Source organism: Erythrolamprus reginae, chromosome 3, assembly GCF_031021105.1.
Source record: "Erythrolamprus reginae isolate rEryReg1 chromosome 3, rEryReg1.hap1, whole genome shotgun sequence".
NCBI classification, from domain to species: Eukaryota; Metazoa; Chordata; class Lepidosauria; order Squamata; family Dipsadidae; genus Erythrolamprus; species Erythrolamprus reginae.
The window spans coordinates 6,398,823-6,424,612 of NC_091952.1; the positions used below are offsets into that span (position 1 = coordinate 6,398,823).

A 25,790-nucleotide genomic window follows, 5' to 3' on the forward strand; every position below is an offset into this window, starting at 1 on the left:
TAAGAGGTGACACAGTGGTTAGATTGCAGCACTGCAGGCTGCTTCAGCTAACTGCTAGCTGTAGTTCAGCAGTTCAAATCTCACCACTGGCTCAAGGTTGACTCAGCCTTCCATCCTTCCGAGGTGGGTCAAATGAGGACCCAGATTATTGGGGGCAAGAGGCTGAGTCTGTAAACCGCTTAGACAGGGCTGTAAAAGCCCTATGAAGCTGTATATATCAGTCTAAATGCTATTGCTGTTGCTATCCCTAAGTTTCTCTCTAGTTTCGTGGGCTGGGGGCGAATTGTATTTGTATAATCAGGTTGGCCAGAGATCTGACCAGTGGTAGAATTTGAACCTCCAGAAGATTGAGATGGGGTGAGAGGTCCACCTGAACTTAAGCTGCCTCTTCTCATGTTGCAGAACTCCACGAAAGTGATGTTCAAGTGTTTGTGGAAGAGCTGTGGGAAAGTTCTCAGCAGTTCCTCAGGGATGCAGAGGCACATCCGAGCCATTCACCTGGGGTAGGTCAACCTCTTGGACATTTTGGAGGACGTGCGAATGACATGATAGGAATGAGTAAGTTGACTTCTGAGAAGGAGTTGCAGAGAATCTACCAACTAGGTTCACAGTGAAGAATGAAGAATGGAGTAGAATAGAATAGAATAGAATAGAATTCTTTATTGGCCAAGTGTGATTGGACACACAGGGAATTTGTCTTTGGTGTATATGCTCTCAGTGTACATAAAAGAAAATATAAATTTGTCAAGAATTGAATCAAATCGGATAGAATAGAATCAGACAGAATGGAATAGAATGGAATAGAATAGAATAGAAGTCTTTATTGGCCAAGTGTGATTGGACACACAGGGAATTTGTCTTTGGTGCATATGCTCTCAGTGTACATAAAAGAAAATATAAATTTGTCAAGAATTGAATCAAATCGGATAGAATAGAATCAGGTAGAGTAGAGTAGAATTCTTTATTGGCCAAGTGGGATTGGACACACAAGGAATTTATCTTTGGTGCCTATGCTCTCAGTGGACATAAAAGAAAATACACATTTGTCAAGAATCATGAGGTACAACACTTAATGATTGTCATAGGGGTCAAATAAGCAATGAGGAAACAATCAATATTAATAAAAATCTTAAGGATACGAGCAACAAGTTACAATCATAAGTGGGAGGAAAAGGATGATAGGAATGATGAGAAAAAATTAGTAATAGTAGTGCAGACTTAATAAATAGTTTGACAGTTTGAAGGGAATTATTTGTTTACCAGATTGATGGCGTTCGAGAAAACAATTCTTGTGTCTAGTTGTCTTGGTGTGCAGTTATCTGTAGCGACGTTTTGAGGGTCGGAGTTGAAACAATTTGTGTCCAGGATGCGAGGAGTCAGCAAATATTTTCCCCGCCCTCTTTTTGACTCGTGCAGTATACAGGTCCTCAATGGAAGGCAGATGGGCAGCAATTGTTTTTTCTGCAGTTCTGATTGTTCTCTGAAGTCTGTGTCGGTCTTGTTGGGTTGCAGAACCAAACCAGACAGTTATAGAGGTGCAGATGACAGACTCAATGAAAACAAGCCTGCAAAGACTTAGGGCTGGTAAACATTTTTTGGAGGGAGTAGCAATGAAAACAAAGCCGGGAAGATTGTTAGCACCTCATTAGGGGCTGGGGGGGAAAAAGCTTCGAAAAAGCTCCATTCCAAGTACAGTGATACCTCGTCTTACAAACTTAATTGGTTCCGGAGGAGGTTCGTAAGGCGAAAAGTTCGTAAGACAAAACAATGTTTCCCATAGGAAACAATGTAAAACGGATTAATGCGTGAAAGGAAAAAAAATTGCAAAAACGGTGCTCCACTGGCCGCCGCCGCTTGGCTGTCACCCTTTGAAACAGCTGGGCGCTTCTTGACGTTCTCCTGAACGCCGAACCCAGAAGTTCGGCAAAAGTTCGGCGTTCGGGTTTGGGAGGCCGCCGAGAAGCACCGCCGCCCGGCTGTCACCTTTGCAGAAAGAGCCGCAGAGCTGTCGGCCGGTCGGGAGGCTCAAACGGAGGTGGGGAATCCCAATAGGGAATTCCATGGGTGGAGCTTTGATGTCACGAAGACGTCCTTCTGGAGTCCACATTTCGTCCGGCCAGGAAGGCTGTCTCCGTGACGTCAAAGCTCCGGTGCATCTCGGCGGCCTCCCTAACACAAACCCCGAACCTGAACTTCTGGCTTCGGCGTTCGGGAGAACACCGAGAAGCTCCCGGCTGTTTCAAAAGGTGACAGCTGGGCGGCGGTGCTTCTCGGCGGCCTTACGAACCCCGAAACCTGAAACTTTTGCCAAACTTCCGGGTTTGGTGTTCGCCGCGGCGGGTTCGTAAGGTGAAAAAAGTTCGTAAGAAGAGGCACAAAAATCCCGAACCCCAGGTTCGCATCTCGAAAGGTTCGTAAGACGAGGTACTACTGTATAAGACAAGCCCAAATTCTCAGCCTCTTTTAGGGATGAAAAAGATATACACAAATATGGTACTTCTGTTCTACCTAAGATGATAGTCCCCTGAATTCTCAGCAAAAGCATCTGCTGCCACCATTGTCTTCTCTTTGAAGGATGCTCTAAAGGTCCTCTCTTCCATTTCCCACCAGGAGGAAGGCTGACCTCGATCAGAGTGATGGAGAGGAGGATTTTACTACACCGAGCTGGATGTCAATGTGGATTCCTTGACCGACGGGTCTCTCCAGCCTGACCCCCGTCTCCCCAACCTCTCCGGTGCCCCCTCCCTTTCCAGTCTGGAGGAGGTCCAGAAAATTCTGCCTATTCCACTCAACCCCAAGGTTTCCGTGGTGTCCCACCTGAGCCAATTGGCACCCCTAAACCTCCTGAGCCAGTCAGCACCCACAGGCCTAGGGCACGTCCAGAGCGATCATGCCTATCAGGTAGGTTTCCATAGTCCTCCAAAGGAAGCCTTCCAAGCCACATCAGTGTCCCCCCCAGATCCATAATGATAATGATAGTAATATTATTATTATTATTATTATTATTATTATTATTATTATTATTATTATTATTATTTGCCCAGGTTCGCCTGGTGCACCAGCTGCAGCCCTATTTGGACAGGGAGTCATTGCTCACAGTCGCTCATTTATTTATTTAATTATTTATTCATTCATTTATTCATTCAATTTTTATGCCGCCCTTCTCCTTAGACTCAGGGCGGCTTACAACATGTTAGCAATAGCGCTTCTTAACAGAGCCAGGCTACCTCGAGGTTCGATTACTGCAATGCTCTCTACATGGGGCTACCTTTGAAAAGAGTTCGGAACTTCAGATCGTGCAGAACGCAGCCGCGAGAGCCATCGTTGAGCTTCCAAGATTCGCCCACATTTCTTCAACACTCCGTGGCTTGCATTGGCTGCCGATCAGTTTCCGGTCACAATTCAAAGTGTTGGTCATGACCCTTTAAAGCCCTACATGGCATTGGAACAGAGTACCTCCGGAACCGCCTGCTACTGCACGAATCCCAGCGACCGATAAGGTCCCACAGAGTTGGCCTTCTCCAGGTCCCGTCGACTAAACAATGTTGTTTGGCGGGCCCCAGGGGAAGAGCCTTCTCTGTGGCGGCCCCAGCCCTCTGGAACCAACTCCCTGGAGATTAGAACTGCCCCCCACCCTTCCTGTCTTTCGTAAGCTACTTAAGACTCACTTATACCGCCAGGCATGGGGGAGTTGAGACACTTTTTCCCCAGGCTATTTTTTATACTTTTGTTTTATGTGTGGTATGAATGTTGCTGTTTGGTTTTTAAGTAATGATAGGGTTTTATATGTTTTTAATATTAGATTTTTTCCACTGTTATATTGTTTTTATTGCTGCTTTGAGCCGCCCCGAGTCTTCGGAGAGGGGCAGCATACAAATCTAATTAATAATAATAATAATAATAATAATAATAATAATAATAATAATAATTTATTAGATTTGTATGCCGCCCCTCTCCGAAAACTCGGGGCGGCTCACAACAATAATGAACAGTGTATAAATCCAATATTTAAAAACACAATTTAAAAAACCCTTATAATAAAATAATCACACAACCCAATCAAACCATACCTAAACCAAAATAATTAGGGAGTTGTCAATTCCCCCATGCCTGGCGGCAAAGGTGAGTTTTCAACAACTTGCAAAAGGCAAGGAGGGTGAGGGCAGTTCTGATCTCTGGCAGGAGTTGGTTCCAGAGGGCCGGGGCCGCCACAGAGAAGGCTCTTCCCCTGGGCCCCACCAGATGACATTGCTTAGTCGACACGACCCGGAGAAGGCCCACACTATGGGACCTAATCGGCCGCTGGGATTCGTGCGACAGAAGACGGTCCCGGAGGTATTCTGGTCCGATGCCATGTAGGGCTTTATAGGTCATTACCAATACTTTGAATTGTGACCGGAAACTGATCAGCAGCCATACGTGAAGGATTCCAATTGATCACCGATAGTCCTTATTCTGTGCACGACCCTCGGAGCAAACCCACCGACTCAGAAATTCCCTTATTTTGTGATATAATCAAAGTCTTTATTGAGAAAAGCACACATAACAAAAAGCAGATTTTAAAAGGGCAAGGAAGAAGGAGGGTTTTTTTTCAGGGCGTGAACACTGCTGCGATGGGTTCCCAAGATGCTTACTGAAGCGCACAAAATCGAGTCAGAGCCGCCCGAGAATTTCTTGACCGTTTTGAGATTGAAAGCGAGGCTTTTCTCAACTGTAAAGTGACAGGAGGTGAAACTTGGGCTTATCACCCTACTCCAGAGAGCAAACGTCAATCAATGCAGTGGCACCATACCCATTCCCCTTCAGCCCCAAAATGCAAAACTCAGTAATCGGCGAAAAAAATCTTGGGCACCCATCACGCACAAATCTTAGAAACATAGAAACATAGAAGATTGACGGCAGAAAAAGACCTCATGGTCCATCTAGTCTGCCCTTATACTATTTCCTGTATTTTATCTTACAATGGATCTATGTTTATCCCAGGCATGTTTAAATTCAGTTACTGTGGATTTACCAACGTCTGCTGGAAGTTTGTTCCAAGGATCTACTACTCTTTCAGTAAAATAATATTTTCTCACGTTGCCTTTGATCTTTCCCCCAACTCACCTCAGATTGTGTCCCCTTGTTCTTGTGTTCACTTTCCTATTAAAAACACTTCCCTCCTGAACCTTATTTAACCCTTTACATATTTAAATGTTTCAATCATGTCTTGGGCCCCCATCGCAGCAGCGTTCATGCCCTTCGCATTCAGGTAGCGTATTACAGCGCGCACTTCGCCCTTGGAGGGAAACGGAATGAGGACACTCATCTCTAACCTTCACCACAATGCCAGTCGATGATCTACTGACCACTGGCACTGCTCGTTGTCTTCCGCTGGCTTCCCGCTACACAACAGTAATACCAACTTCCCCCACGAACATTCCCAGCAAGAGCTAGGTGCCTTGTAACCTTCCTTTCTGGATAACCCTCACACAAGTCAAGGAAAGGAGAAGGCGTCAAGCAGGGAAGTAGCCTTGAATCGTTGCATAGCTGCAAGAGACTTAATAATAATAATAATAATAATAATAATTTATTAGATTTGTATGCTGCCCCTCTCCGAAGACTTGGGGCGGCTCACAACAAGCGATAAAACAATATTGTACAGGCACAAATCTAATATTAAGAAAAAACTAAAAACCCTATCAATTTAAAAAACCAAACAACACATACATACCAAACATAAATTATAATAAGCCTGGGGGAAAGGTGTCTCAAATCCCCCATGCCTGGCGGTATAGATGGGTCTTAAGTAGTTTACGGAAGACAAGGAGGGTGGGAGCAGTTCTAATCTCCGGGGGGAGTTGATTCCAGAGGGCCGGGGCCGCCACAGAGAAGGCTCTTCCCCTGGGGCCCGCCAGACGACATTGTTTAGTCGACGGGACCCGGAGAAGGCCGACTCTGTGGGACCTTATTGGCCGCTGGGATTCGAGCCTCAGCCCCTCCTGCCAAATTTATTGATTGGATTGGATTGGATTGGATTTGTATGCCGCCCCTCTCCGTAGACTCAGAGCGACTCACAACAGAAATACAAAATACAAATACAATGATTAAAAAAGAAAAGCAAAACAGTTAAAAACCCTTAATGAAAAACACTCATACAACCCAAACAAACCATACATAAAACGGAGCAGCCGAGGGGAATCAATTTCCCCATGCCTGGAAGCAAAGGTGGGTTTTTAGTAGTTTGCGAACGGCAAGGAGGAGATTCTCATGGAAATTTGTTTATTTTATTATTTATTTATTTAATTTATTTAATTTATTTAATTTATTTTATTCATTTTATTCATTTTATTCATTTTATTCATTTTATTCATTTTATTCATTTTATTCATTTTATTTATTTTATTCATTCATTCATTCATTCATTCATTCATTCATTCGACTTGTGTGCCACCCAATCCCGAAGAACTCAGGGCGGCTTACAAGAATAGTACGAGTACAATATAAATAGATACAAAACAGTAAAAGATGTCAAACATTATCCAAGGTTAAAACATAACAAACTAAAACCCCGTAAAAAGTTGTTATAGAAAATAGCAATCACAAATTCCATGGAACCTTAGCCGATTGTTCCCAAAAGACGGCAAGCAGCCAAGAATCTTTGTATTATAGGCAGAAAAAACACAAAGGATAGTTAGTCCTTGATTGACATCTCTTTCCGTTTCCCCGCTCTTTCTTTTTGACGTCTGTCTTTTCGCTTCCAGGCGATGGGTCCCACCGGGGTGCTGGCGGATCTGAAGGCTCCCCCAGCCGGGATGGAAATCAGCATATCGTGGGAGCAGCCAGCCCTCTTCCCACCCCCTCTGCCCCCCGTCCTCTTCAAAAGCCCCTCGGTGAGTAACGTGAAGGTCGCCCCGGTAGTTTCCCTTGGGAAAAGGAGAGTTGATTCACCTGGGGTAGGTCAACGTCTTGGACATTTTGGAGGACGTGCGAATGGCATGATAGGAATGAGTAAGTTGACTTCTGAGAAGGAGTTGCAGAGAATCTACCAACTAGCTTCACAATGAAGAATGGAGTGGAGTAGAGTAGAGTAGATATTGTTCCCTAGCTGGGGCACGAAAGGTAAACTACCACCAAGTTCCAAGAGCAACAAGGAAGCCACGGTTTACTCACCTTCTTCGTCCCAGGAAACTGCACTACCTGACACTGTCGGCAATAAAACAGGCCTATGACATGTTGATGTTTCCCCTGCATCCACCTGCACATTTCTTGGGGCAGGAGCTGGGCCAGAGCTAACCACAACATGGGGCAGAGATGGCGAACCTATGGCACGGGGGCCACAAGTGGCACACGGAGCCATATCTACTGGCACATGAACTGTTGCCCTCGCTCAGCGTGTGTGCCAGCCAGCTGATTTTTGGCTCACATAGAAGCTCTGGGAGGGGTTTTTTTGCTTCCAGAAGTTGGGAAACAGGCCATTTCCAGCCTCCAAAGGTTCTTGGGGGTGGGGGGGGGGGTGAGGGAAGTTGTTTTTGCCCTCCCCAGGCATTGAATTATGGGTGTGGGCACTCACGCAAGCAAGCAATGCTTTTTTGGTACCAAGGAAGAAAAAGTTCGCCATCCCTGCTCTGGGGAGTTGATTCTGTTTTGCTCCTCTGATGTGTGGGATCTGCTAGGAGTTTGTTGGTCTTTCTCATTTTGATGTTTGTGTTTCAGAGTTTTTAGGGTTTTCTCTAGGTTTTCTATTTTATTCCTCAATACAAAAAGATATTGACAAAATTGAACGGGTCCAAAGATGGCCTACAAGAATGGTGGAAGGTCTTAAGCATAAAACGTATCAGGAAAGACTTCATGAACTCAATCTGTATAGTCTGGAGGACAGAAGGAAAAGGGGGGATATGATCCAAACATTTAAATATGTTAAAGGGTTAAATAAGGTTCAGGAGGGAAATGTTTTAATAGGAAAGTGAACACAAGAACAAGGGGACACAATCTGAAGTTAGTTGGGGGAAAGATCAAAAGCAACGTGAGAAAATATTATTTTACTGAAAGAGTAGTAGATCCTTGGAACAAACTTCCAGCAGACGTGGTAACTGAATTTAAACATGCCTGGGATAAATATAGATCCATCCTAAGATAAAATACAAGAAATAGTATAAGGGCAGACTAGATGGACCAGGAGGTCTTTTTCTGCCATCAATCTTCTATGTTTCTATGAGATTTCCTCCCCGTTCCAAAATGATTCACTCTCTTCTTCTTCTTCCTCCTCCTCCTCCAGGGCTGCCTGACTCCCATCCGACCTGCCGATCCAGAAGAGAAACTCCTGCAAAGCCCTCCCACGTCAGTTGCCAAAGGACAGCCATTATTGCCCTCTCCCGTGCCAAAGCCCGTGACGGGCACCAGGTGGGTAACTTTGCGTCACAACTTCTTTTCGCGTCCACTCCCCCAGTCTGGCGCCACCAAGCCCATTTCTCTGGGTCGGGAGTCTCCAACTTAGGCAACTTATTTAAGATTTAATTGGATTTGTATGCCACCCCTCTCCGAGGACTCGGGGCGGCTCACAGCATATACAGAAAACAGTAATAAACATGTTCTGTCTGGCTCCCAGGTAGACTCCTCCCAAAAATTCACAGGTACAAATTTCAGACACACACACACACGTTTGAAAATTCAAAACAATGTTCTTTATAATGAAAATTCACATAAACTAAGCCCTCTTTTGATATAGCAAAGAGCACTTGTCTCCAAACAAACTGGTAATTTGTACAAGTCCCTTATCAGTTCTGAGATACTTAGCTTGCAGCTGTGAGGCAATTCACAGTCCTCCTTCTTTCACAAAGTGAAACACACTTTGCTCTGGTTTAGTTTCAAAGCGGGGGAAAATCAGCACACAAAAGGTCAAAGTCAGTAAAGCAGTCACGAAACACAATGATCAGGTAATCCTTCACAATGGTCAAACCCACAGGCTGCTATTTATAGCAGCCTCACTAATGTCCACAGCCCCACCCAACCACAGGTGGCCTCATTTTCTTTGATAATAATCTCTCAGTTGTTGTTGCCTATGCATTGCTCTCCGCATGCGTGGCTGTATCATTAACTCTCGTTCTGAATCCAAGGAGGAGCTAGATAATTGATCTCATTCTGAGCTGTCTGCCACACTCTCCTCCTCCCTTTCACTCATGTCTTCTTGGTCAGAGGAGCCTTCATCAGATTCCACCGGGGGCAAAACAGGCCTGCAGCATGTGTATGTCTCCCCCACATCCACAGTCCTTGGAGCAGGAGCTGGGCCAGAGCTAACCACAACATAAACAATCAAATTAATAATACATTTTTTTAAAAAAAAAAATCCTTAAAATTCTGATTGAAAAAACTATCATTTACAATTCATTCGACAATCATACTAAGAAACATTGATTGGTCAGGGGGAAGATCTAAGGAACCCCAGGCCTAGTGGCAAAGATGAGTTTTTAAACTCTTTCAGAAGGCAAGGAGGGTGGGGACAGTGCGAATCTCCGGGGGCAGCTGATTCCAGAGGGCCGGGGCCCCCACAGAGAAGGCTCTTCCCCTAGGTCCCACCAGCCGATATTGTTTGGTCGACGGGACCCTAACGAGACCAACTCTGTGGGACCTCACTGGTCGCTGGGATTCGTGCAACATTCATGTGACTTGTGGACTTCAACTCCCAGAGTTCCTCAGCCAGCTAAGCTTTTTTTATTCTGAATTTTAAAAATTCAGTTTTTCATTTTTTTGCCCCTTCGTGTGCATGCACAGAGGCAAAAATCTCACGGGGGGGGGGGACTTGTGCGGGTGGGCGAGATTTCAGTGTTTGTTTGTTTTTTGCAAAAAATTGCTGAAATTTCTCTCTGCGCATGCACAGAAGCAAAATCTCGCTGCACCACATGTGCGCGCATGCCCGAAACTCAAAGCTGTGTTTGTAGCATAGTGGCGACAGTGGCAACCCCTGCCTGACACAAAGCTTTGTCTTACGAACAGCGGTTTATATAAAAGACCCCTATATATTTATACAAGGGTCGACCAGAAAGTAATGCACCACATTTTTTTCTTCAATTATTTATTGAACACAATGAAACTTACACACAAGAAAGAATAATGTTTCTTCCTATTTGATCTTTCCCCCAACTAACCTCAGATTGTGTCCCCTTGTTCTTGTGTTCACTTTCCTATTAAAAACACTTCCCTCCTGGACCTTATTTAACCCTTTAACATATTTAAATGTTTCGATCAAGTCCCCCCTTTTCCTTCTGTCCTCCAGACTAGACAGGTTGAGTTCATGAAGTCTTTCCTGATACGTTTTATGCTTAAGACCTTCCACCATTCTTGTAGCCCGTCTTTGGACCCGTTCAATTTTATATCTTTTTGATGGTGAGGTCTCCAGAACTGAACACAGTATTCCAAATGTGGTCTCACCAGCGCTCTATACAGCGAGATCACAATGTCCCTCTTCCTGCTTGTTATACCTCTAGTTATGCAGCCAAGCATTCTACTTGCTTTCACTACCGCCTGACCACACTCCTCACCCATTTGAAATCACGACCCCTAAATCCTTCTCTTCTGAAGTTTTTGCTAACACAGAACTGCCAATACAATACTCAGATTGAGGATTCCTTTTCCCCAATGCATTATTTTACATTTGTAAACTTTAAATTGGATTGATTTTACTATTGTCTCTTTATATATATTGTGAGCCGCCCCGAGTGCTCAGAGACGGGCGGCATACAAATCCAATTAAATAAATAAATAATAAACTGCAGTTTCCGTTGCTTTGACCACTTATCTAGTGAAGCTAAATCATTTGCCATATTACAGGAATATCAACCCTATTGCACACAGAACTGGCATTACAATTCAACCTTCATTCCTTTAGACAAAACAATACCATTTTGTCCTCCCTCCGCTTCTCACTAGGCGTCATTCACTTCCATCCCCTCTCACCGCCTTCCTCTTCTGCCTCCTTGCAGGAAGCCGCGTGGTGAAGCCAAGAAGTGCCGCAAAGTCTACGGAATGGAGAACCGCAGCATGTGGTGTACTGCCTGTCGTTGGAAGAAAGCCTGCCAGCGTTTCGTCGACTAAAGCTCTCGAGGGGAGGGGGAGGGGGAAATCTTCGTCCGGCCGGCTTCGGCCCTCCGCCCGCGTTGCGCGATTTGCACTTTTGGTGCCTTCCAGCCCCATCTCTCCTCGCACCGTCTGCCCCCCCCATGCCCTCTTTTGCCCCGACCCGCCCATCCACTTCCTCCCGTTCTCCCAAGCTGTGTGCGTGTGTTTGCGTGCTTTCCCAATCGTGCCTTGGCTCAGGAAACCGGAATTTCTGGGATGAACGGAGTTGGGGGACCGTTGGCAAAGGAAGACAGAAGCGCCTTGCCCACTCCGGCCATCCGAAGCGTCACCCAGCATGGGGTGTCTTCTAGATCTATCCGGACGGCCTCTCCACCCAGGGATACACACCTGCCCAATCCAAGCCTCCCTTGAATTTCCCCACGTCCGTCCACACATGTGAAAAATGTAAAGCCATTGCTCGTCTTTCGATGGCGTTTTTATTTTTTATTTTCTTCTGAAATAAGCTACGTGTTGTCTCGCGTTCGCCTCCTCCCCATCCTTCACCTGCCGCTACGAATCTCCCAGCCTTGTTGAGGTTTTGAGACCGCGAGAATTCCCGAAAATCCTTCGGAGCGGAGATAACGAAGTTTTTGACGTTTTTTCGTTCTCTGAAAGAATCAAAGCCTGATGGGTTGTGATTTTGTTTCTGGACATTTTTTTTAAAATCGGTATCAGCAATTTTGTTCTATTTTTCCTTCCTCGGTAAGCTTTGGCGTTAAGGACTTCAGAAGGGAAGGTAAAAAAACAGGTGTTGGAAGGAGAAGAAATGACTTTTGCCTGAGTGTCCTTTGCTTTTATTTGCCGGCTGCAAGCAGCTTTCCCCTAAAACTCCTTTTTTCTCCCCTCCTCGATTTAAATTCAGTTCGGAAGCCAAATGTCCAGCCTAAGAGATGGATAGAACCAAAGGGGGGGGGGATACCTGTTGAACGTCAGCGAAACTTTAAAAGTACTTTTTTTTTTCCTTTCTGTTTCTTTCCCATCGGGGAATTTTTTTCTAAAAAATATTTTTGTTTTTAATTCCCTGCTCATCCTCCCCACAAAATATTCCCTTCCCATTGGTGCCTGCCAAAGAATAGGAAATGTTTTTTCCGACTCATGAATGGCAATGTTAGCCTCTCGCAAGAAATAAGCTATGCGCCGGAAATGTAGCCTGACCAATTGATTCGCAACCTGGACTGAATTTGTACCTAAGCCGACTCCCGACAGCAAGGAGAAAAAAAATTGCTGATTTTCCTCGTGTGCAATCCTGGGTTTTTGGGGGTGGGTTTCTTTAAAAAAAAAAACATTTTACACAATGGGGTGATGGGGAAGGGATGTTTCTGTCCACTTGTCATAGCATTCTCCCACCCACCCCGATCTACACAGCAAAATATTTATTATTTGGGTATCTGTGCTGCCCCGAGTCTACGAAGAAGGGCAGCATAGAAATCAAAATGATAAATTAATAAATAAAGATAGAATATCGGCAATATTTCTCGCCCTGATCTTTCCAGCTTTAAAAGTCAATTTTAGAATCAGGATATTTTAAAAAAAAAAAATTGGTGGAGAAAAGTCGATCGGTGTTGAACTTAGGAACTGGGGTTAAGCTTTGCTTAAGGCCGTTTTCCATGACTTTGTGGCCCCTCGGGCCAGGATGAGTGGCAATTTTGGGGGTTTCCAAGTGGCGATTTCTGAATCCGAGCCGGTGGGAAGTTTTGCGGGTTTTGCTTTTAAAAAGTCACCAGTTGGTGGCACTGTGAGATCTGTTGAAGTTTCTCTAAGCAAAATATTTCTCAATTTTGTCAAGTTTAAGATGGGTGGACTTCAACTCCCAGGATTCCACAGCCAGCCAAGCTGGCTGTGGAATTCTGGGAGTTGAAGTCCACCCATCTTAAAAGTCACAAAACTGCTCTAACCCAAAGTATTTGGCATTAATAGCAATTAGACTTACATGCTATTAATGCCAAATAAATGCTTAAATTATACCCACATGTCTCTCAATCTTTGCACAAACTGAATTCTATATCAAAGCCAGCCACCCTCATATTTTTTTGAGGGGTAGAGGCTCATAAGAGAACAATGTAATTTTTATAAGTCTTGCACACCTAAAATCCCCTGTCTCTTCTAAGTCTAATTTCCTCCGGTCTCCGTTGCTGTTTCAAAATGCTCGTTTCTAAAAATGAAAATCTCACACCACTTTTTTGCCCTGCCACCGAATTCCATTTCCGTGTAACCTCACAGTCGCATTTCTATGCACACCTGTCCTTCTCTTATGGCACCTTGTGAAAATTATCTTCTGCAAACAACGGCGACAACAAAAAGTCTCGTTTTGGTTGGAAATGACCCAATTCGGAAGACCTGCGAACTTGAAGAGAGGCTCCGAGAGACCAAACGGCCCCGGGATTGTCACCCCGTTGCCACGATCCTCGAGGGTTGGCACAAGGGTGCGATTGTGCGCTCGCCAGGAATGAGGCTGCGGAGAGAAGGCCACGCCGGATATCTAATTCTTTGCACTATTGCAAACTGCACAGGTTTTTTAAAAAAATGACTTTTCCTGCCAGCCAATTTTCTATTCTGTCCCACGGAAGCCGATATTCGCCGGATTGGTATTGTAACCACAATGTTTTCAGAGATTTGATTTGTGGGTTTGTGTGTCGGTTGTGGGTGGGAGAGACGACCCTCTCCGTTTCCGACACGCAATGATGATGATGTGTCTTCGAAGGACAGGTTTCCACGAAAGCATTAAAACTTTTTTAAAAACCTCCCTTTTTAAAGGTCGTCTTTTTTCCCCTCGGTGTTCTCCGAGTTTGGCTGTTGTCTTGCAAACATTTCAATGTCGAACTGGGTTAACATCATTAGGGCCAGGGCTGGATGATGTAACGTATTGTGGGTCATAAACTGTTTGCAAGAAAACAGCTAAGATCATTGAGCACCAAGGACCCCTCACTTCAACCCTGAGCTACAAATACTCTCCTTTATTCTCTGTCCTGTTCTGTTCCTTATTCTCTCCTCTTCAAACTATTCTATTCCTTATTCTATATTTTTCAATTCAATTTATTCTTTATTCTCTCCTTTTCTAATTATTCTATTCCTTTTCTTTTCTCTCATTATATTCCTTATTCTATTCTATTTATACTATACTATTCTATCCCTTATTCTCTTCTCTCCCCTCTGCTAATTATTCTATTCCTTATTCTATTCTATTCCTTTTCTCATCTGTCCTATTATTCTATTTCTTATTGTATTCTGTTCCATTCTATTCCTTATTCTCTCCTCTCTTCTAATTATTCTATTCCCTATTCTATTCTTTTCTATTCTAGTCTTTTTCTCTCCTCTCCTAATTATTCTATTCCTTATTCTATTCCATTCCATCCTATTCCTTTTCTCTCCCCTCCCTACACTGTTCTATTCTATGCTTTATTTTATCTTATTTATAGTTTGTGTTGGAAGGGACCCTGTGGGTTTTCTAGTCCAACCTCCTGCAGGTACAGGAGACCCTATACCACACCAGACACATGGCAGTCCAGTCTTCTCTTGAAGGTCTCCAGTGTTGGGGCATTCACAACCTCTGCAGGCGGGCCATTCCACCGGTTGATCGCTCTCACCGTCAGAAAGTTCTTCCTTATTTCTAGGTTGAATCTCTCCTTGGTCAGCTTCCATCCGTTGCTCCTGGTCTGGCTCTTGTGCTTTGCATTCTATTCTACTCCATTCCATTCTATTCTGTTCCTTATTCTCTCCTGATTATTCTGTTTTACTCTATTCTATTCCTTATTCTTTCCTCTACTAATTGTTCTATTCCTTATTCTACTCTATTCCTTATTCTTTCCTCCTAATTATTCTATTCCTTATTCTTTCCTTTCCTAATTATTCTATTCCTTATTCTACTCTATTCCTTATTCTACTCTATTCTAGTCTATTCCTTATTCTTTCCTCCTAATTATTCTATTCCTTATTCTACTCTATTCTAGTCTATTCCTTATTCTTTCCTCCTAATTATTCTATTCCTTATTCTTCATCTCCTAATTATTCTATTCCTTATTCTACTCTATTCCTTATTCTTTCCTCTCCTAATTATTCTATTCCTTATTCTATTCTACTCTACTCTATTCCTTATTCTTTCCTAATTATTCTATTCCTTATTCTTTCCTCCTAATTATTCTATTCCTTATTCTTTCCTCTCCTAATTATTCTATTCCTTATTCTATTCTACTCTACTCTATTCCTTATTCTTTCCTCCTAATTATTCTATTCCTTATTCTTTCCTTTCCTAATTATTCTATTCCTTATTCTACTCTATTCCTTATTCTTTTCTCCTAATTATTCCTTATTCTACTCTATTCTAGTCTATTCCTTATTCTTTCCTCCTAATTATTCTATTCCTTATTCTACTCTATTCTAGTCTATTCCTTATTCTTTCCTCCTAATTATTCTATTCCTTATTCTTCATCTCCTAATTATTCTATTCCTTATTCTACTCTATTCCTTATTCTTTCCTCTCCTAATTATTCTATTCCTTATTCTATTCTACTCTACTCTATTCCTTATTCTTTCCTAATTATTCTATTCCTTATTCTTTCCTCCTAATTATTCTATTCCTTATTCTTTCCTCCTAATTATTCTATTCCTTATTCTTTCCTTTCCTAATTATTCTATTCCTTATTCTACTCTATTCCTTGTTCTTTTCTCCTAATTATTCCTTATTCTACTCTATTCTAGTCTATTCCTTATTCTTTCCTCCTAATTATTCTATTCCTTATTCTACTCTATTCTAGTCTATTCCTTATTCTTTCCTCCTAATTATTCTATTCCTTATTCTTCATCTCCTAATTATTCTATTCCTTATTCTACTCTATTCCTTATTCTTTCCTCTCCTAATTATTCTATTCCTTATTCTATTCTACTCTACTCTATTCCTTATTCTTTCCTAATTATTCTATTCCTTATTCTTTCCTCCTAATTATTCTATTCCTTATTCTTTCCTCTCCTAATTATTCTATTCCTTATTCTATTCTACTCTACTCTATTCCTTATTCTTTCCTCCTAATTATTCTATTCCTTATTCTACTCTATTCCTTACTCTTTCCTCTCCTAATTATTATATTCCTTATTCTATTCTATTCTTTATTGGTATTTTCCCCCCCAGGGGTATCCTTTGGGCACCGTTAAGTTGGGAATCGCTCTGCCAAGCAAACTGGTGCTTCCCTTTCACCCATTTTTGAAGCTCTGCTATGCAGTCTGGTGGCTGGGCCAAACCCAGCAAAGTCCTTTGACCATGATCGTTAATTTTGGAGACAATCAACCATCCTTGCTTGTCTGCCTACATCCCAAGTGGCTTTGCCGTCAGCCTATTGCAAACCTATTTAGCCACGTGTCCTATCGAATGGTTCAGGGAAGGGAGTTGGACTTTGCAAGGATGTTGAACGAGTAAACGAATGTTTCGTTTGTGTAATTCAGGAAGCTTTCTATGTACACTTAGCCCAAAATGTGCGCGCGCACCTACTTTTGAATTGGTAAAAAAAAATAATACAGATTATTATTTTTAACTGTACGAGTCTTGCAGGCTTTTACCGTTCCGTCGTTGGGCTTAAGATTTGGGATCGAGCCTTCCTATTGCCGGGAGTGTTCCAATTGGCAAGTTAAATTCCATGGTGGAAACCAGATTCATTTAACAAACATGAAACTGATTGTCGGGCGCTCCAGAAGGATCTCTCGATATTGAGTGAGTGGGCAAGAAAGTGGCAAATGCATTTTAACCTAAACAAGTGCAAAGTTATGCATATCGGGGCAAAGAACCCCAATTATATCTATCAACTGATGGGGACCAAGCTTTCTGAGACAACACAAAAATGGGATCTTGGGGTTTTGGTGGAAAGCTCAATGAAGATGTCAACCCAGTGTGCAGCAGTAGTAAAAAAAAAGGCAAATTCCATGCTTGGCATGATTAGGAAGGGAATCGAAAATAAGTAAGTTGTATTGCCTCTGTACAAATCGATGGTGAGACCACACTTGGAGTACTGTGTACAGTTCTGGTCACTGCACCTCAAGAAGGATAGAATGGAACTGGAAAAGGTGCAAAAAAGGGCAACAAGAATGATCAAGGAAATGGAGCCCCTCCCTTATGAAACCAGGTTGCAACGTCTTGGTCTCTTCAGCCTTGAAAGACGGCGTTTAAGGGGTGACTTGATCGAAGTGTATAAAATCATGCATGGGATAGAAAAGGTGGATGGAGAAAAAATCTTTTCTCTATCACATACTAGGGCGAGGGGGCCCTCCCTAAAGCTCATAGGTAAGAAAGTGAAGACAAATCAAGGGAAATATTTCTTCACCCAGAGGGTCCTTGGTTTATGGAATTCCCTTCTAGCAGAGGTCGTGACAGCTGTCAGCCTGGATAGCTTCAAGGCAGGATTAGACAGGTTCATGGATGCCAAGTGTATCGGTGGTTATTGAAATGGATGTCCATGCGCTGCCTCTATGTTGGTTGAGGCAGGCAGGATTCCCTTGAGTACCATTTGTTGGGGGTCAAGGGGAAGGGAAGGTTTTGCCTTCTCTTTCTGCTCAAGATCCCCATGGACAATTGGTGGGCCACTGTGAGACACCGAATGCTGGACTTGATGGGCTTTGGCCTGATTCAGCAGGGCTCTTCTTGTGTTCTTACATATTAACTAACTTAATTGCTGCAAGTAGGTATAGGTATATGAGGGGTTGCCACAGAGAGGAGGGGGCCACTCTATTCTCCAGAGCACCAGAGGGCCGGATGAGGAACAACAGCTGGAAGCTGACCAAGGAGAGATTCAACCTAGAAGTAAGGAAGAACTTCCTGACGGTCAGAGCGATCAACCAGTGGAACAACCTGCCTGCGGAGGTTGTGAACTCCACAACTCTGGACACTTTCAAGAGGAGATTGGACTGCCATTTGGCTGGGGTGCTTTAGGATTCCTGCTCAGGCAGGGGGTTGGACTTGATGACCTGCATGGTCCCTTTCAACTCTAACAATAAATAAATAAAAGTCGTTTAATAACTCTGGCAAGAAAGGTTGCAAAATGGGGCAAAACTCATAACTGTCTGGCTTAGCAGTGGGAATTTTGGGCTCAGTTGTGGTTGTAAGTCAAGGAATATCCATATGGTCACATCCGGCGGCCACTGTGACATAGGACAATACAGAACTTCACAAATTCCAATTGTAATTGAGAGAATTTCCATTGCTAAGCAATTAAGTGATCCATGCATGATTTTACAACCTTTTAAAAAATAATAATAACCACAACCACAAGAATTGGAAGGGACCTTGGAGGTCTTCTAGTCCAACCCCCTGCTTAGGCAGGAAACCCTACCCCACTTCAGACAAATGGTAATCCATCATCTTAAAAACTTCCAATGTTGGAGCCTTCACAACTTTTGCCATGATAAAGAAAGAAAAGAAAATAGAAGAAAACCAATGACTTGATGAATATGAAAATGAATAAAGTTAATGGCTGCGGTGGTTAAGTGGATCACATGGTCATTAAGTGAATTCCCTCGTTGACTTTGCTTGAAAGCCAGCTAGGTCATAAAGATGCTGACATGACTCATGTCTTAGGGGATACTGCAACAGTTACACATATATACATACATATATACATGAATACATACATACATACATACATACATTATTATTATTTATTATTATATTATTATTATTATTATTATTATATTTATTATTATTATTATTATGTCACTACAACTCAGCAAACGAGATCACTATGCTGGATTTCATATTTCATCACCAGTCGGGCACTTCCCAAGCACCTAGGACTGTGATGTAGCGGCGAATTACGTTTGCCGATCCCAGTAAAGCGGCCTTTTGCAATTGACAGATGGAGATTTTGTCAATTCCGATGGTTTTCAAATGTCCGCTGAGATCTTTTGGCACTGCGCCCAGCGTGCCAAGTACCACTGGGACCACTTTCACGGGCTTATGCCAGAGTCGTTGCAGCTCGATTTTTAGATCTTCATATTTCACTAATTTCTCTAGCTGCTGCTCCTCAATTCTTCTGTCTCCTGGGATTGTGATGTCGATGATCCATACTTTCTTTTTCTCCACAATCACAATGTCTGGTGTGTTATGCTTCAGAATTCGGTCAGTCTGAAGTCGGAAGTCCCACAGTAGTTTTGCTTGCTCATTTTCGACCACTTTTTCAGGCTTATGATCCCACCAGTTCTTTGCCACTGGTAAATGGTAGTTCCGGCACAAGTTCCAGTGGATCATCTGTGCCACAGCATCATCATCATCATCATCATCATCATCATCATCATCATCATCATTATTATTATTTAGATTTGTATGCCGCCCCTCTCGACAGACTCAGTTACATGGCCATGCTTGGCAACTGGTTCATACTTAGAATAGAATAGAGAATAGAATTTTATTGGCCAAGTGTGATTGGACACACAAGGAATTTGTCTTGGTGCAGATGCTCTGAGCATCCATAAAAGAAAAAGATACATTTGTCAAGAATTATGTGGTACAACACTTAATGATTGTCATAGATTGTCACTTAATGACCATTGCTGTGTGTCATGCGATCCCATTTTACGACCTTTTTGACAAAGTCGATGGGGAAACCAGGTTAACTTAACAACCTTCTTACTTAACGATCACACTTAGCAACTGTGGCAAGGTCATAAAACGGGGCAAACCTCAAGTTGATAAATATCTTGTCTAAAAGCATCATAAATTTTGGGCTCAATTGGGGTCATAAGTCGAGGACTACCTATATAGCAATAACACTTAAGACTTGTATAACCACTTCACAGTGTTTACAGCCCTCTCTATGCAGTTTACAGAGTCAGCCTCTTGCCCCCAACAATCCAGGACCTCATTTTACCCCCTCGGAAGGATGGAAGGCTGAGTCAGCCTTGAGCCTGGTGAGGATTGAACTTTGGGCAGTGGGCAGAACGAGCCTACAGTACTGCATTGTAAATAGTTCATCTAGCCAGGGATGTCCAACCTAGGCAGGTTTAAGACTTGTGGACTTCCAACTCCCAGAATTTGGGGACTTGAAATCCACAGGTCTTAAAAGTTTAACTTATTTGACTTCTATGTTCTTCTAAGTTGCCAAGTTGGAAGGCCCTGATCTAGGCCAACTCCCAGCTTGTTGCAGGACTTGAATACATGATCTGTCAGTTGCCCATCCAACCTCGGTTTGAAGGATAACTTGTCCCCTGGATTCATACCACTATGGCTTCCCTCAAAAGTCAATTCAAATTCGACATCCTCAGTTTTTTTAAAGGAGCTACCAAGAGGAAAACCGCATACACACATTCTTCTTGTGCCCTAACTGTCATTGGACTTTGGCGATCAGGTTGTCGATCCTTTTTTAATCATTTTCCAAACTGGTCCCTTAGATTTTGAAGCCATGATGATATTCTTCTTCTGCCGGGACCTCGTTTGCCTTCCATCTTTCCTCGGAGGATTAAGTGAAGTATTCCGTATTTTTTTCTGTGTGTCGCATCACATGTCCAAAATATTCTAACTCGCTTTTTTATGGTTTTGATGATTTCCCTTGGCTTTCCCAGGCTGTCTACACTTACACACACACCACACACAAACATACACAGAAATGGCAAGCTATTGTATATATACTGCTCAAAAAAAATAAAGGGGACACTTAAACAACACAATAAACAGTGGTACCTCTACCTAAGAACGTCTCTACGTAAGAACTTTTCTAGATAAGAACCGGGTGTTCCAAGATTTTTTTGCCTCTTCTTAAGAACCATTTTCTACTTAAGAATCCGAGCCTGGGAAAAATTCCCAGGAAATTTGAGAGTGGCACGAAGGCCCGGCCAGTTTCCTGCCATTCCCCCTTTAATCCTGGCCATCTCGGGCTTTTCTGAGCTGCCAGAGGAGCCTTTTGATGGCGCTTAAGGAGGCTTTGGCAGTCCAGAGCGAACGGAGCGTTTTCCTTTCTCTGGGCGCTTGGAGAGGGAATAAACTTCTGCCAGCGCCCAGAGAAAAGAAACGCTCCCTTCGCTCTGGGCAGCGACTGTCCTCCTCCTCTTCCTCCTCCTCCTCCTCCCACCCATATTCCGAGCTTTATTTCTCTCCTAATGGGTTTGCCCGCATTATTTGCTTTTACATTGATTCCTATGGGAAAAATTGCTTCTACTTAAAAACTTTTCTACTTAAGAACCTGGTCACGGAACGAATTAAGTTCTTATTTATTTATTTATTAATCAGATTTGTATGCCGCCCCTCTCCAGACTCGGGGCGGCTAACAGCAATAATAATACAATGTAAATAAATCTAATATTTAAGTTAATTTAAAACCCCAATTTAGAAACCAATCTTAAGTAGAAGTATCACTGCAACTCCAAGTAAATCAAACTTCTGTGAAATCAAATCAGAAATATCTCCGGGACTGCCTTCTGCCGCACGAATCCCAGCAACCAGTTAGGTCCCACAGAGTTGGCCTTTTCCGGGTCCCGTTGACTAAACAATATCGTCTGGTGGGACCCAGGGGAAGAGCCTTCTCTGTGGCAGCCCCGACCCTCTGAAACCAGCTCCCCCCCGGAGATTAGGATTGCCCCCACCCTCCTTGCCTTTCGTAAACTTCTTAAAACCCACCTGTGCTGTCAGGCATGGTGGAAATGAGATATCTTCCCCAGGCCTATATAGTTTATGTATGGTATGTTCTGTGTATGTTTTTTAAATTATGGGTTTTTAGTTTTTAAAATATTAGATTTGTACTGTACATTGTTTTCTATTACTGTTGTGAGCTGCCCCGAGTCTATGGAGAGGGGTGGCATACAAATTTAATAATAATAATAATAATAATAATAATAATAATAATAATAATAATAATAATTTATAAAACCTGTCTGCTTAGGAAGCAACACTGATTGACAATCAATTTCAAATGTTGTCAGAACATGCAACTTTGTACAAAACCAAGCATTCAATGAGAATATCTCATTCCTTCAGATCTAGGATGTGTTCTTTGAGTGTTCCCTTTATTTTTTTGAGCAGTGTATAAACAAAGAGCAAATCCCATTCCCTTCTAGTACTGATGATGTTAGTTAGTTGGGTCATGAAACATTTCAGAGAGCTCCAAAGATTCCACAAGGCTTCCTCCTCTCCACATACTCCATTTCATTCCAGCACTGATGATGTTACCTAGTTGGGCCATGAAAGGTCTGCAAAAAAACCACCAAGGTCAGTGAACACCAAGGACTCCACATCTAAATGGCAAAGCTCAGGAAATTATTAAAAGAAGTAACAGTGGAACTGTAAACACGGGTACATTTTAGCAGCAATGTCCTGATTTATTGAAAGTGACTGATTTATTTTATATTTTTTGGTATGCATTGAAGTTAATCCCATGACAAAATATAACCCGACAGTCGGCTGCCTAGGCCAGCGTTCCTCACCTTTGACAAATTTTAAGAAGTGGATTTAGATTTAAATTTAAATTCAACTGGCTGGTTGGGGAATTCTGGGAGTTGGACATCTCTCTCTCTCTCAAAAGTTGTCCAAGTTGATAAACAAACTTTGAAATGGTTTAGACCAGTGGTCCCCAACGTTTTTTTCCACCAGGGACCAGTTTCAGCAAGGCAATTTTTCTATGGCCCGGTGGGGGCGGAAAGGGGTGTGGTTGGGGGCGGGATTAAGCATGGGGGTGCTGGTCCTTCCCGCCTCTCTTTCCCACCATCGCCCTGTGGCCGGCAGAACCTGCCTCCCAAGCCCTCTTGCCCGGCGGCAGGTGAAGCGCTGGAGGGAGGGGGTCAGGCCGGCCCTCCTGCCTCCCCCCCAGCCAAAAACGCAAAGGCGTGCCACGGCAGAAGCCAAAAGAGGCTTGAGCCTCCCGGTCCTTCCCGCCCCTCTGTCCCGTCCATCACCCTGTGGCCGGCAGAACCTGCCTCCCAAGGCCTCTTTCCCAGCGGGAGATGAAGCACTGGAGGGAGGGGGCGGCGGCAGGAGGACTGGCAGCTGCTGACTCCACGGACCGGTGCAACATGCCCCGCGGCCCGGTACTGGTCCACGGCCCGGTGGTTGGGGACCCCTGGTTTAGACAACAAACCCACTTACCTGAACTATGGAGAAAACAGTACAAACCATGTATCCCTAAGACATAGGGGCACTAAAATCTTTCCTCCCCTCATCTCCCCAATATTAAACATTGCCGATACAAACACAAGTTTATAATAATATATAAAGTCGGTATAATATAGAATATTCTCAAGGGGGAAAAAAACCAGTGCTTAAATGCTGCCCTCATTCTCTTCAGTAGGAGTGAAAAGCACACCGAAAAATAAATATATATATTTATGAAAGCGCACACATTAGAGAATCACACAAAAAAAAAGAATTTTAAAAAACACCATTCAGTATGGCTTGTTTGTTTTTATCATCAACAGTTCCGAATGTCAGAAAATGAAACAAAATGTTACGATTGCATTTGTCCCCCAGTTTTTTCATTAAACAAAAAAACAAAAAAAAACGGTGTTGTAAGTCTCTGGCATTTTAACAGAGGAAGAAGCTGTGCAAATATGGAAGTATGGAAATGAGAGCGGGCCAGTCCATGTTTGATCAGAAGGCTGCTGTGATTGAGCAACTGACTTTCAGAGGCCCAAAACAAATAGTAATTGTGTTAAGATATTCTGATGATTTTTTCTTTCTTTCCTGTGTTCTGTCTCTGAATGAAAATAAAGGGGAATCTAATTTCTTTGAGCCAGCATCGCTAGAAGTTCTCCACAATTCCCAATAATGCTGTTCCAAGATTTCTGGCCGATGTTTTCTCAGTTTTTCCTGCAATAAATAGCAGGGATTGAACAGGGTTGTTCTGCAAACAAAGTTCAGGCAAAATCTATTAGTTTTTGTAGCCATCGCTTCAGAGTTTCTGGTGCAAAGGCCCCTTGAAGATTGGTTGTCAAAGGGGCGCACAAGCCATTGTGGCAGGCTCCATCACCCGAAAGAAGAAAATCACCAAGTGGCCTCCTTTCTCTTTTCACCATTCTGTGCAGCAAGGACCAAGATCCATTGTTTTAAAAAAGGGGGGGGGGAGGATTGTGATTGAAAATCCTGCAGGAGAGGGTGCCCCTTCCCTCTCTGCCTTGGGACGAGGTGGGGAAGAAAATCAAAGCTAACAATATTTAAAGCTGGAAGGAAATTTATCAAAGGCTCTGAAGACATGCAAATGTAGTATTTTGATCCTGGCTTCTTTTAAAATGCTGGCTAGCTCTAAAAAACCTGGTTGGCTTTGAGCGGATATTTTAAAACCATAGATTGGATTTCTGTTTGCCTCCAGGAAAACATTTTCTTAACCTGACGACTGCCAAAATGGAATCAAATATTGATACACAGATATTAAGTCCCTGATCGTATCAACCTTTTTCTTGCTTGCAAATCCAACGTGCCCCCCCACCCCTTAGAAGAAGGACGATTCTGTATCATGGATACAAAAAATTATTTCAGGCAGACGTCCGCCCTATAGCTGCTGTAAGAACCAAAGTAAAGCTATTGGCAGTTTTGAAAATCCAATTATGCCCCACAACAGTTAGGTTTCCTAACAGCCCAAAGTTTTAAGCCACTTTTCCAAAAGTTCTCTATTTGTGGAATATAAAACACAGCCAGGCCCAATGGCTCAACACCCAATTGTCATGTTTTTCACTGAATTTGGTTCCTAAAAATATGAAGGCGGGTCGCTTGTGGGCACGCAAAGGCAAGAGCATTGCAACCGACACCAGCCAGAACTTTATAAACTTTTGTGTATTTGTTTCTCCTCTGCGTTGTAGAACAACTATAGAAAGGAAAGAGCCCAAGCAAAGAGAAGAACAAAAACAAAATACTGTAGCCCCTTCAAAATATTATAAGTAAAATCTAACCAGCATGGGACAGGCAAGAAAAAGGGAACGAGACAGTGATTTGCAAGAGACCAGAGTTAGGTGGACTGTATTCAAATCTTTTGCCTCAATTATATGCTAATAGTGCAGAGGAGACCAACTGGGAACCAATTTTGACCACACTTGCAAGGACAGGTAGCAGAGAGGGAAATCCAATTCGCAGGTCTGGATAAGAAGGAAATGGAATGTCTCCAAAACCTGAAAATTGTCCCCCTTTAAATATCTGAATTTGAGCCCAGCAGTTGTTTTTTTTAAAAAGATGCCCATTGAGATGGAACCAAGAAGGAGCTGGATCTCAGGAATGCTTTTGGAAGCATCATCGATAAATGAGAAAGTTGCTAAGGTAAAGACAGTCAAGAAACTGAAGAAAAGGTTTGTATTCTGTACCCTGCAAGGTGGTGTATTTGCCGATTTTTCCAAGCCCTTTAAAAAAAGGATATAAAAATCAAATCTTAAAATATTGCCCTCCAGTTAAAATACAATGCAAAATGCAAAAAGTCGCAAAGCTCTGTTGAAAACTACTCCTTCCCCTCCCATCCGTCCTTTTATTTGAAAATGATAATAAAGTATTTGGTTAGATGTTTTTTTTCCCAAGGGTTAAATGAACACAGTTTTACAACTGCAAAAAAATCCATCCTCTATCTATTCCCACATTCAGGCAAAAGCTGTATTTTCTCCAATCTGGTTAACTAGGACAGAGGCAGACTTAACATCTGCATTTATACCTTTATTTAATTATCTTAAAACTGACAATCCAATGAAGCTTCTTAGATGAGAAGCAAAACGCCAGCTGCCTTTTGAAAAAGCACTTTTGAGACAACTATGACCTGAATGAC

At 42.8% G+C, this 25,790-nt stretch overlaps 1 protein-coding gene across 1 annotated transcript in view; it reads left to right on the plus strand.

The window, feature by feature from the left end:
* Window positions 1-13,837, plus strand: part of SLC2A4RG (SLC2A4 regulator) — a 47,951-nt gene extending 34,114 nt beyond the window's left edge. Inside the window, 8 exon segments of the mRNA XM_070744425.1 lie at window positions 403-503; window positions 2,611-2,645; window positions 2,648-2,694; window positions 2,696-2,750; window positions 2,753-2,901; window positions 6,744-6,872; window positions 8,258-8,382; window positions 10,959-13,837. Coding sequence (XP_070600526.1) covers window positions 403-503; window positions 2,611-2,645; window positions 2,648-2,694; window positions 2,696-2,750; window positions 2,753-2,901; window positions 6,744-6,872; window positions 8,258-8,382; window positions 10,959-11,070 — 753 coding nt within the window. The 3' untranslated portion in view covers window positions 11,071-13,837.
* Window positions 13,838-25,790: the final 11,953 nt, after the last annotated feature.